Raw genomic sequence first — 12,055 nt, forward strand, 5'->3', positions numbered from 1 at the left:
CGTGGACGACTGCGAAGCGTTCTCATTTCCTTGAGTGACAGTCTGGACCTGAGTGTGCCTATATATATATATATATATATATACACACACACACACACACACACACACACACACATTCTAGTTTATATCTAATATATATTTTTATATTTACAATATAACCCTAAGTATATATAATTACCAAACTCTAACCCTCCACCTCCAAAATCTCATTCTAAATTATGATTCAACTATAAACATTGTTGCTAATCATGCTATAAGTATTCTAGCTTATTGTTTAATTTTTTTATTAACTGTTTTTACTGTCATAATATTTAATGAAATTTCGCAACTTAATTATGTGAGTTGATTGTTTATTACAGCGTATTTATGATATTATATAGGATAACAAATAATACAATTGAATTTATTTCTAAACAAGTTAATGAGCATGCCGAAGTCGTGACTTGTTTTATTTTATTTTATTTTATATTTTAATGATATTATGTTTGCATTGTGGTGATATACTTATATAATTATGTATTAGGTATATTTCTTAAATTATTTAGATATACTTATTAAAGTTTTTAAAAAGTCTTAAACATGTAAGCTTTAAATAGTCTCAAAGTAGGACTTACTTTGAAGCATTTTTAATGGCCTAAATATTAAACAGGCTCTTAAAAAGGCTTCAGGCCAGGGCAGACCAATTGTAGGCTCAGGCTTGAGCCTAACAAAAAGCCTACATACAGGGTCAGACCTAGGTCTAGGCTAGATTTTCGTCCCTTAGCTGCTATAAAACACATTTATTTGAGTCCTTGATGACACGAGCAAATCCCATTTTCCTGCCATTATATTGATGTCCACTGACACGTCAACATTGACCTTTGTCCACCCAATTAGAGGTTTGGTACATTTCTCATATGCTGATGAGGATTGTATTATCTGAGCAACTGTACAATGGGAATACAATAAATATATAAAGATAACAATAGAGACCAACTAGAATACTAACACTAATATAATCCTAACGCTCCCCTCAAGCTCAAGAGTGGGAGCAACATTGAGCTTGCCACGAAGATAAGAGAATCGAACACTAGAGAGAGCTTTCGTAAAGATATCAGCTAGATGATCCTTAGTCGAAATAAAATTAACTTGTACTTCTTTCTTGAAAACCTTATCACGAACAAAGTGATAGTTAACCTCTACGTGCTTCGTCTTAGCATGAAAAATCGGATTCGCATAAGGTGTAGCGGACTCTTCAGTCGCCTGAATCAAAGACACAGGAGTAACCAATGGCTTACAGTCTACCATACCTGCACGCTTGAGAATATCTTTTATGTAGCGCTGCTGGGACAACAACAGACCATCTCCACGCTGAACCGTTTCAATACCGAGAAAGAATGAAGGACGACCCATATCACGTACCTTAAATTCACAACACATACGAGCCACTAGATCATCCACACGAGCAGAGTTAGAGCCCATCAGTAAGATACAATCAACATACACAAGCAAGTAAAGCTACACCACACTAGTAGAATAAATAAACAAAGAAATGTATGTTTTAGAAGGACAAAATCCAACAGACACCAGAAAACCATGCAACCGAGTGAACTAGGCCTGGGGTGCATGTTTCAGGCTATACAAAGAACGCTGCAAAAGGTACACATGATTAGGATAAGACCTGTCCTCATAACCTACAGGCTATCACATATAAACTGTCTCAGGGAGATTGCCATTAAGAAATGCATTGTGAATATCCAATTGTCGAGCAGACCAACACCTCAAAACAGCAAGAGACAAGAGCAAATGCACAGTAGTAGGTTTTACAACCGGACTGAAGGTTTCAAAGAAATCTTGCCACTCAACCTGGTTAAAACCCTTCGCAACCAGACGAGCCTTTTGCCGCTTAATAGAACTATCGGCTTTCCGTTTTGTCTAAAAAACCCACTTGCACCTAATGACATTCATACCAGGCGCGTACGGGACCAACTTCCAAGTACTATTATGCAAGGTATATATTATAGAGCCTGTGTAAAACAAGTGGGTTGAGGCACACCAACCTGAGCAACCAGACCAATTGGACCGTGAGACATACTCCGTAACTGCATCAGATGAGACTGAGGGTGGCCTCAACGTGACTGACGAGCCTCAGGACGAGCAACTCGGGCTGGAATAGTAGTAATGGTCTGAGAACTATCCAAAACAGGAGCATCTAATGACACCTCAACACGGGGGTGTGAAGCAGCAGCAGAGGAAATGGGGCGCATAAGATTAAGTCCGGAAGGATAAGGTGCAACAGTAACAACACCCCAAGGATCCATAGATGGAGCTATAGCCTGCATATATACACCACTAGAAAAGGGAAAAATAGATTCATCGAAGCGCACATAGCGACAGATGAATACCTTATTAGTTGTTAAATCCATACAACGATAGCCACGATAGGACTTGGGATATCTTAAGAAAACACAAGGAGACGAATGAAACTGCAACTTATGCTTGTTATATGGGCGCAATAGGGGAAAACACAAACGACCAAAGGCGCGCAAGAAGGAGTATGAGGGAGGCAATTTGTGAACATGGAAATGCGAACTCTCATTGTTAAGAACGCGAGTAGGCATTTTATTAATTAAGTAGACTGCAGCTTCAAATGCATAGTCCCAAAAATGCATAGGAACAAACGCTTGAGCCAGTAGGGCCAAACCAGTTTCAACAATATGGCGATGCCTATGTTCTACCCAACCGTTTTGCTTATGGGTATATGCACAAGACTGCCTATGAGTAATATCAAGAGACGAGAACATAGCATGTAACTTTTTATACTCTCCCCTATATCAGATTTAATTGAAATTATTATGTGAGAGAAAAAAAATGCTCAACTTGCAAACAAAAACGATAAAAAATATAATATAAATCAGTTTTCGCACGCATTGGAAAAAAACAAACAAACCTAGAGTAGTCATCAACAAATAGAACAACATAACGGTATCCATTTACAGAAGGTAAAGGAGCAGGGCCCCATATGTCTGTGTATATCAATTCTAAAACATGACTACTTGAATGTTCAACTCACGGTAAAGCAAGCCGAGAGGGCTTCTCCACCTGAAAAGCAGTACATAATGTCGAACTAAGATTAGAAGAATTAATAGATAACGAATCTAAAACATGACGCAAAACACGAGAATGAGGGTGGCCTAGTCTGTTGTGCCACACCGCAGGAGAAACACGAGTAGCAACCAACGCAGTAAAACTAGGACTTAGAACCAACCAAGAATAAAGACCACCTGAGACTCCCCTTTATGCACGACCTCATTGGTTGTAAGATCCTTCACAAAGAAAGAATCTGGGTGAAACTCAAAATAGACACAATTATCTCTAGCAAAACGTTGCATGGACAATAGCGAAACAGAAAGGCCAAGAACAAGCAGAATATCAGATAAATTTAAGGACCTAGACTTAGTGGCTATCGAAGATGAACCAACACTAATAATAGGCATACATGTACCATCTCCAACGTGCAGAACATCAGAACTATTATAGCTAGAGGTTGAAGACATCAATGAAGGATCCGGAGTAGCATGGTTCGCGGCACCCGTATCCGGGAACCAATGATGAGAGGCAACGGACATAGCATCATCACGGCCACCATAAGAATACGCAACATGAGCCTGGGGTCTCAGAGCAGTCGCATACCGCTTAAAACATGAGATCCCTGAATGGCCTTGGGCGTTGCAGATTTGACAACGCACTCCACTAAAACGACTACGACCACCTCACCCTCGCCCTCGCCGGTCACGAGCACCACCGCGGCCGCCATGTTGGAATTGACCACGTCCTCGTCGAGCAACCAAGGCAATGTGCACTGGTAAGTTGCCGTCATCACCACAGATGAACTCCTGGGCAGAGAGGAAATCTGAGAGCTCTACCAGTGTCACGAGGTTGCCAGTTGTTAGCATGGACCAACGGCCATTAAACACTTGAACTTGACATTTTGGTAAACTCAATAGCCAAGTTATATATCCACCTGGAATAACCGGTCATTAGGATTTCAACAGAAGTTTTTTTTTTTTTTTGTTTTTTTGTTTTTTTTTTTTGTTTTTAATGTTGGTGAGCAGTGGTTAGCGGTGGTTAACGATGATCAACAGTAATAATTTTACTGGTAACTAACCTATTTGGTTACCGATAAATCGAACTTATTTAACTCATTTTGACTAATTCGAATGTTTATTGTACCTTTTTAAAACCCAAGAATCTAATTACACTTTCGAGTAAAGTTTAAGGATCTATTTCACTCTTTTCCCTATACAATAAAATTAACAAAATGACATAAGATATTGACAATATTGTTACTTTTGTCAATCTCTCAAAAGAAAAAAAAAATAATTTCAGACACGTGTACGGATTCTCTCATTTCTTCTCGTGACACAACCACCACCAATTAAGTCACGACATGTAACCAAATCTCCATGTGGCCATCAGCCTTTTGGTTAACATCATTTTGGTCACATCGACTTCGTAATTATAATTCAGTTTTACTTTGTCGGGTAATTTTTGTTTTTTTTTGTTTTTTATTTTTTATTTTTTGGTATCACAAAATATTTACTTTTTATTTTACTTATTTATTGTTACGGGTAATTAAATGAAATTACATTAATATTATAATTAAATAGAACGTTTAATTTTTAAATTTGTTTACAAATGAGAGGTCATAAATTCAAAACTTTGTTGAGACATTTAATATTTATATTTCAATAAATTGAAAAAGTATGTAGAGACAAATAATACATTGTAATATAGTCAATATTACTAAAAATTTGTTACTCAAATTAAATAACTTTTGTGTGAGTTAATTTTTATTGTTACCTGAGTGCATATTCTAAACCATGGCGACTTGTTTTTCTCGTTACACAAAAATATAAATAAGGAATAATAAAAAATTTTAATTATAAAAAATAAAATTAATTCGAAATTAAAGCTGGCAAAATGAGATTATAACCTTCTTAACACGCCGTATAAGTAACGTGCATTGCGTTCTTCACCCACTCTTATCTCTCTGTCTTCACTATAGAAAAAAAAATCCGGGCCGCTCCACCATGGCGAGGAAGAAGGTTTTCAGTGGCATTTTGGCGATTCTTTCGGTTCTCCTCGCCGTGTCCGTTGCGTCAGCGGCGGGAGAGGAGAAGGAGTACGTGTTGACTTTGGATCACACCAACTTCTCCGAGACTGTGTCCAAACACAATTTCATCGTCGTCGAGTTCTATGCGCCTTGGTATATAGAGCTACGCCTTACATATATCTATTTCCCAAGCTGTGCATTTTTTCTATAGATTTTATTTTTATTAGTTATAGTTCATTTTGATATCTGTTGGTTGTTTGAAAAATTAGATTTTGTTTATCGGTAAAATATGCAAAATTTGAAGTTCTTTTACAGTATTATTCGAAGATTTTGCTGCTGATATATTTTACTGAAGTTGACTTTCTCTGATCTCGATCAGTTTAATTGCTGATTTGGGTGATTTCTCTGCAATTTCAGGCCGTTTGATTTGGCGTGTGATAATTATGTAATTAATTTGGGAAATGAAATTGCTGTTTTCTGCAAATATTAAATGATTTAGATTTTTGCTCTTGCCTTGACATTTGTATCTGACTGAGGGATCCCTGAATCCTGATTTGGTCAACGCATCCGGGTTTCCTTTTTAAAAGTAAACTTGTTTCAAATTCATTCCTTTCAAAACAGATCCCTGGCTTTTCAATATGATGTAGTGTTTGAGGATTAATGCTTTATGAGACAAAGCAACAACGCCATTGCAGGAATGGATTGGTGCTAGAATATGGATTCTTGAAATTACATATTTTCTAATAAATTATTTATAAATCCATGGTTAACATGAATGTGTCCACTAGATTCAGAACAGGGAGTTATCAGTAATATATTTTTCTAACTCGGAGCACATACATGCTCATTTCATTTCATATGATATGGGATTTGTACATATTTCTTTTATAAGATGCACCTCAACTTTAGGGCTGTGTACATATGCTGTACCCTGGTTGTTGGAATTTGTTGGCTTGCATTTCAGGATGCATTTTCATGAGAAAATAATGGCCAATCTCTTTTTCATCTCCCACTTTTTGAAAGATCTAATTTAGACTACTGTCGTAACAGGTGTGGGCACTGCAAGAAACTTGCTCCAGAGGTAATCATTATGTCATCTCAAGTTTTTTAAGAGGGACTCGGTCATTGCTTTTTATTAGCATAATAATAATAATAGCATGCTCATCTTTCATTTGTAAAAACTTTATTTTAAAACAAATTTCATTTACTTTGTAGTATGAGAAAGCTGCCTCTGTGTTGAGTAGTCATGATCCTCCCGTCACTCTAGCAAAAGTTGATGCAAATGAGGACTCAAACAGAGATCTAGCAAGCCAATATGAGGTCCAGGGTTTCCCAACCATTAAGATCTTACGTGATGGAGGAAAGACAGTTCAAGATTATAAAGGTCCTCGTGAAGCTGATGGTATAGTTACTTATTTGAAAAAGCAAGTGGGTCTCGCATCATCTGAAATCAAGTCGAAGGAAGATGTTGCTAATATAATTGATGAGAAAAAAGTTTTTGTTGTAAGTTTTGGTGTTCCTTTCTTACATAATTTTAGTGAATGAACTTCTTTCTTAGTTACTCAACTGCTTACTGGTTGAATCCACGTGTTATGCTTTTTAGGTTGGTGTTTTTCAAGAATTTTCTGGAGAGAAGTTTGCAAACTTCATAAGTTTGGCTGAAAAGTTACGCTCTGACTATGATTTTGGCCACACACTTGATGCCAAACTCCTCCCTAGTGGTGAGCCAGTTGATAAGCCCACTCTACGTCTTCTTAAACCATTTGATGAGCTTTTTGCTGATTTCCAGGTATTACTGCCTGCTCTTTGGTTGAGTTTTTCTGATTTCCAGGTATTACTGCCTGCTCTTTGGTTGAGTTTTTCTTGTTGGCATATCTCCTTTTCCTTTTGAAAGAGCAACTCTCATTTTTTGCAGGACTTCCAAGTTGATGCAATGGAGAAGTTCATTGGTGAAGCTAGTACTCCTATTATCACTATTTTTGACCAAAACCCAGAGAATCATCCATATGTTAACAAGTTTTTTGATAGTCCCAATGATAAGGTATTCAAACTTGTCAGAATTTGTTGCCGTGAAAGTATTTCTTTTATGAATTTGTGTTTGAAAATGCATACATCATCTTGCCTTGTGTTAGACAAGGATAACTGGCCATGACAATTCCACAAGGAACTTGGAATACATTAAAGAATGGTCTACTTTGTGGTGCTCTATGATGATTCTAATCATGAATTTGGTCTTGGGAACACTTACATTTGTCCTTCTGGCTGCTTTCACTTTGGGAAATTCTTTTGTTTAACTTGAAATATCATTGTGAAGAAAGTTGCTTTTTAATTGGGATTTTTTTCTCTCTAGGCAATGCTTTTTGTGAACTTCAGTAGTGAGCTCAGTGCTTTCAAATCCAAATACAATGATGTAGCTGTGCTTTATAAGGGAAAGGGACTTAGCTTTCTATTGGGAGATCTCGAGACCAGCGGTGGTGCACTTCAGGTTCATTTCCATTTTTCCCTACCGAGTATTTCTAGACAGGATGTTACCCTGCTGATGTGTTAAAATGTTGTTTTTGATTTGGATTGTAGTACTTTGGACTGAAGGAAGATCAGGCACCTGTAATCGTAATACAGGACAAGGATCAACAAAAATTCATTAAACCAAATGTGGAACCAGATCAACTTGCAACTTGGGTTAAGGACTACAAGGTAATGTGCTTGGTTTTCTTGTTGCTGGAAGTTATAAGCAGTGCACTTAGCTTGACTTTAGGTTGCAATTAATATTGTCTTGCATATTATGATTTGGACTGTCACAATTTTTCACTGAATATATGTTCATATAATTGATGAGCTTGCTCTTCTAGTGTTAGAAGTAGTAGATATCTATATTGTTGCTACATGGATGCAGGAGGGGAAGGTGGAGCCATTTATTAGATCGGAGCCTATCCCAGAAGTTAATAATGAACCAGTGAAGGTTGTTGTTTCTGATAGCCTTGAGAACATGGTTTTCAAGTCAGGGAAGAATGGTATGTATCTAAATCCTACTTTTTTATAAACCTTTAATCAATTGAATTTTTGTTGCTTATGCAGATGCTAATTTCATATTTAGTTCAGTTGCAAGTTCAGAATTGATTCATTGACAAATTAAAGAAATTTTATTAGTTCAGTTAGAATTTGGCTCATGGGAAGTTATATTTCTTTCTTGGAGAGGGAGATGATTTTGTCAATCGTTATATCCTGCACCACGGTGCACATAGCAATGTGCATCACGTACGTAAAACGACGTCGTTTCGGTGTTAGCAGACGCGGACGCGAATGACTCAGGGAATTCATTATCTATAATACACATAATCATTATCTATTATACACAGAACGTTTGCCTAGAATACACAGAATGTTTGCCCAGAATACACAGAATATTGACACAAAATACACAGATGTTAGTGGACGCGAATGACTCCAGGGAATTCATTATCTATAATACACATAATCATTATATATAATACACAGAACGTTTGCCTAGAATACACAAAATGTTTGCCCATAATACACAGAATATTGACGCAAAATACACAGAACTCATCCTCCTAACATTCGAATGCACAAACACATCACAACTTGTGTTAATAACATGAATACACATAATATTTACACAAAATACACAGAACTCATCCTCCTAAACATTCGAATGCACAAACACATCACAACATGTGTTACTAACATGAAATCACAACATGTGTTACTAACATGAATACACATAACGGTTGCCTATAATACACAGAACGGTTGCCTATAATACACAGAATGATTGCCTGGAATACACAGAATATTAACATAAATACATAGAACGGGCGAAACGGGAAACGTGATTTCCAAAAAAAAACGGACGATTAGTTTACAATGCTCAAAACGACGTCGTTTAGGTACGTGGTGCACAGTATAATTTGCCTGATTTTGTCCTTGAAATACTTGACTTGCTATTTTGTGTCATGGGAAATCATATGAAGTGAGGCTTACTTTATTAGCCCATTAGCTTTATTGTTTTCCTTTTCTCATTCTTGACAGTTTTTTTTGGATTTATTTTTTGCTTCACTTAGCAAAAGTATAATTACATGTACCCTACTATGGGATTTGATACCCATTATCATGTTTGTTTGCCTACTTTTGCTATCCTACTATTGGATACCCATTATCATGTTTGTTTGCCTACTTTTGCTATCCTACTATTGGATTATCATGTTTGTTTGCCTACTTTTGCTATCCTACTATTGGATTATCATGTTTGTTTGCCTACTTTTGCTATCCTACTATTGGATTCAAATCCTTAAGTAATTATAAAACCCATTACCCTTTTTCTCTTCTACTTTTGAACAATGGGAAAAAAAATAGGAAGAGAAAAAATAAAATAAAATAAAATAAAAAGGTCATTGTCTATGCATTAAATATGAAATTTTAATATATATACACATAAATGTATGTTTATATATATGTGTGTGTGTGTATATATATATATATTTATTTATTTATTTTTATTGTACTTAATTAATTATATAATTTTCACTATTTTGATTCAAATTCCTATTTGCTACCAAACAAAGAGGCTCTTTTGACTTAAACCCATTACCATTACCAGTACCAGTACCATTCTGATTCCAATGTTTGAACCAAATACACCTAGTATATATTTTAACCTCTTTCTTACAGTCCTGCTGGAAATCTATGCACCTTGGTGTGGCCACTGCAAGAAGCTAGCTCCAATCTTGGATGAAGTAGCAGTGTCGTTTGAGAATGATCCTGATGTCATGATAGCGAAACTGGTAAGAACTTTGATCCATAATAAAAAGAAGTCGAGGAATGTTCCTTTTGTGAGATCAAAGTCCATAAATCCTTAACGAATTCTTTCTGACTCATAGTTCCTTGAACAAAAGTGAAAAAATAAATCCACTAGTGGAAATTGTACTACATCCAGTGTTTGTTATTGTATCTGAAGCTTTGTCCTAATCTCTACCCACATTTTTAGGATGGAACTGCAAATGATATCCCTGGCAAAAAATTTGATGTTCAAGGATACCCAACTGTGTACTTCATATCTGCAACGGGTAACATAACACCATATGAAGGTGACAGAACAAAAGATGACATTATTGACTTTATCCAGAAGAACAGGGATAAACCTCTTCAGTCAGACTCCATTAAATCAGATTCAGTGAAAGAAGAATCCGCCAAGGATGAGCTGTAAGGAGGTGAGGTTCAATTTCCATTTTCATTTAATATTCCATAGCAACTCTTTTTAGTGTAAAATGGTTCATTTAATATTCCATAGCAACTCTTTTTAGTGTAAAATGGTCTGATGGATGCAACCAAAATTTCCAACTTTGAATTCAAAGAGTTTTGATGCTAGGAATGTCTTGGTATTTTTATTTTTTTTCCTGAAACTATCCCAATATAGATGGACCTTTCTATTAAGATTTAAGAATCAGTGAATGTATGTGCTTTGATTCATTAATAAGTGACAAGACCCAGAAGCCTCTATGGCGGCTGTATCCCATTGCTGTTAATGTTTGAATTGTGCTTGATTCTAAATTTTGAGGAGTTTTGTAGTGGAATATTTTAACATATCTTGAAACCCTTCCTCTTCTGTAAGGTAGTAATAATGATGTCTAAGCAAGTGAAACTATCAGCTATTTCAACGAACATTCAGCCTTAGCTTCACTTAATATTTTTCTGTTTTCATCCCTCATGTAGGTTAGGGAGTCGAATAGCATGGCGAGTTCAAGTTTTGTCACCAGGCAATTCAGCCTTTTTTCTGTTATGGCTTTTACTTTCCTATTCCTATGAATAAGATGTTATTTAGTTTTCAATCTGAGGGTGTTTTAGTTAGCTCTTAGCTGTTAACTGTGAACGTGTAAGGCTCTTTTAATCTAGAATCAATATACTCTGATCCCTTCTTAGACAGATATTGGGTGCCTTTCTCTACAGATATTGGGTGCCTTTCTCTACCATTAATATCGTTGCACCTCACTATATAGTAAACATAGTTAAAACACTTTTTATATTGCACAAATACACTTGTATTTTGATGGGTGGTAATTGTATTTAGTAGAATCAAAATGGGTGGTAAGTTTTATTGAGTATGATGAGCATTGGTATTGTCTTAAGTTGTGGAGCATTGTGTGATGAATCTTGCTCCAACAAGGGGCCACCTCGATCACCTGGTCAAGCGTGGTGGTGCACAGCGGCGGCTGCGGTGCTCCTCTTCATTCCCCATTCGTTAAATCTCAAGTGTAGCTCGGCAGCAGCCAAGAAATGTGCTAGCCTGGATTAAGTTTAGAATGTTGACCACTTGAGCGTACTAAGTTGAAGATCATCCGCATTCTGAAGGATATCTACCATTGCTTTCTCATTGGGTGCCAGAGCCGAAGCAACTCGTTCATCTTGGAGTCCATGTTCCTCCATTGTTTCGTCACCAGCCCTTGTTAACTTGGTCACCATGTGTGACATCTCGACCATGGAAGCATCAGCCACCGACTCTTGCACCTGGCCATTTTTCTCGTCAAGTTCTTTTTCTTCCATTATCATCTTCCTTTGCAACTCGTCTATGCGCGTGAGTTGATCGGGAGAAAGGTCTCCTAAGTCTCCTGTCTTGAGACCACTGAGTAGCTCTGAGAGCCTTGGCTCAAGTTGTAGGCCGGACTTGCAGTAGAGAAGATGGAATGCCATAGAAGGCCTCCATCCTTCGATCCACATGAAAGCGTTCTCCATTTTGCTCCTCCACGAGGGGGTTAACATTGCTATGATGTCCCGCTTCCTCTACCTTCATTGGTCGTCCTTTGCACCTACGTCGAGCTTCGAGTACTGAGCCTTTAACTTATCCCCCATCATCTAGTCCCTCATTTTCCCGATTTACACGAAGCACGGGTTGGGGAAATGCACTGTTCCTCCTTGCTTAGTAAAGTTTTTCCTCCCCAGTTCCTT

General features: G+C 37.0%; 2 protein-coding genes across 3 annotated transcripts; one reads left to right on the plus strand and one right to left on the minus strand.

Moving 5' to 3' along the window:
• Positions 1 to 5,019: 5,019 nt before the first annotated feature.
• LOC116014105 (protein disulfide-isomerase-like) lies at positions 5,020 to 11,035 on the plus strand. Of its 2 annotated transcripts, none has more exons than XR_004097341.1 (11): positions 5,020 to 5,248; positions 6,146 to 6,176; positions 6,311 to 6,598; positions 6,699 to 6,884; positions 7,011 to 7,136; positions 7,446 to 7,580; positions 7,670 to 7,789; positions 7,989 to 8,106; positions 9,785 to 9,897; positions 10,101 to 10,383; positions 10,426 to 10,446. XR_004097341.1 is itself a non-coding variant. In XM_031254101.1 (11 exons), exons 1-10 carry the CDS (start codon positions 5,073 to 5,075, stop codon positions 10,317 to 10,319), a joined length of 1,512 nt encoding a protein of 503 aa, XP_031109961.1. In that variant the 5' UTR covers positions 5,020 to 5,072; the 3' UTR covers positions 10,320 to 10,323; positions 10,826 to 11,035. The 2 variants fall into 2 exon arrangements, 1 of the variants encoding a protein (XP_031109961.1); XM_031254101.1 differs by lacking the exon at positions 10,426 to 10,446 and adding an exon at positions 10,826 to 11,035 and having other exon boundaries at positions 10,101 to 10,323.
• Positions 11,036 to 11,407: 372 nt separating this feature from the next.
• On the minus strand, positions 11,408 to 11,842 carry LOC116013241. The gene has a single exon (XM_031252887.1). The coding sequence runs from the start codon at positions 11,840 to 11,842 to the stop codon at positions 11,408 to 11,410; it is 435 nt and encodes a 144-aa protein (XP_031108747.1).
• Between the last annotated feature and the right edge of the window lie 213 nt (positions 11,843 to 12,055).

Source organism: Ipomoea triloba, chromosome 3, assembly GCF_003576645.1.
Source record: "Ipomoea triloba cultivar NCNSP0323 chromosome 3, ASM357664v1".
Classification (NCBI taxonomy): domain Eukaryota; kingdom Viridiplantae; phylum Streptophyta; class Magnoliopsida; order Solanales; family Convolvulaceae; genus Ipomoea; species Ipomoea triloba.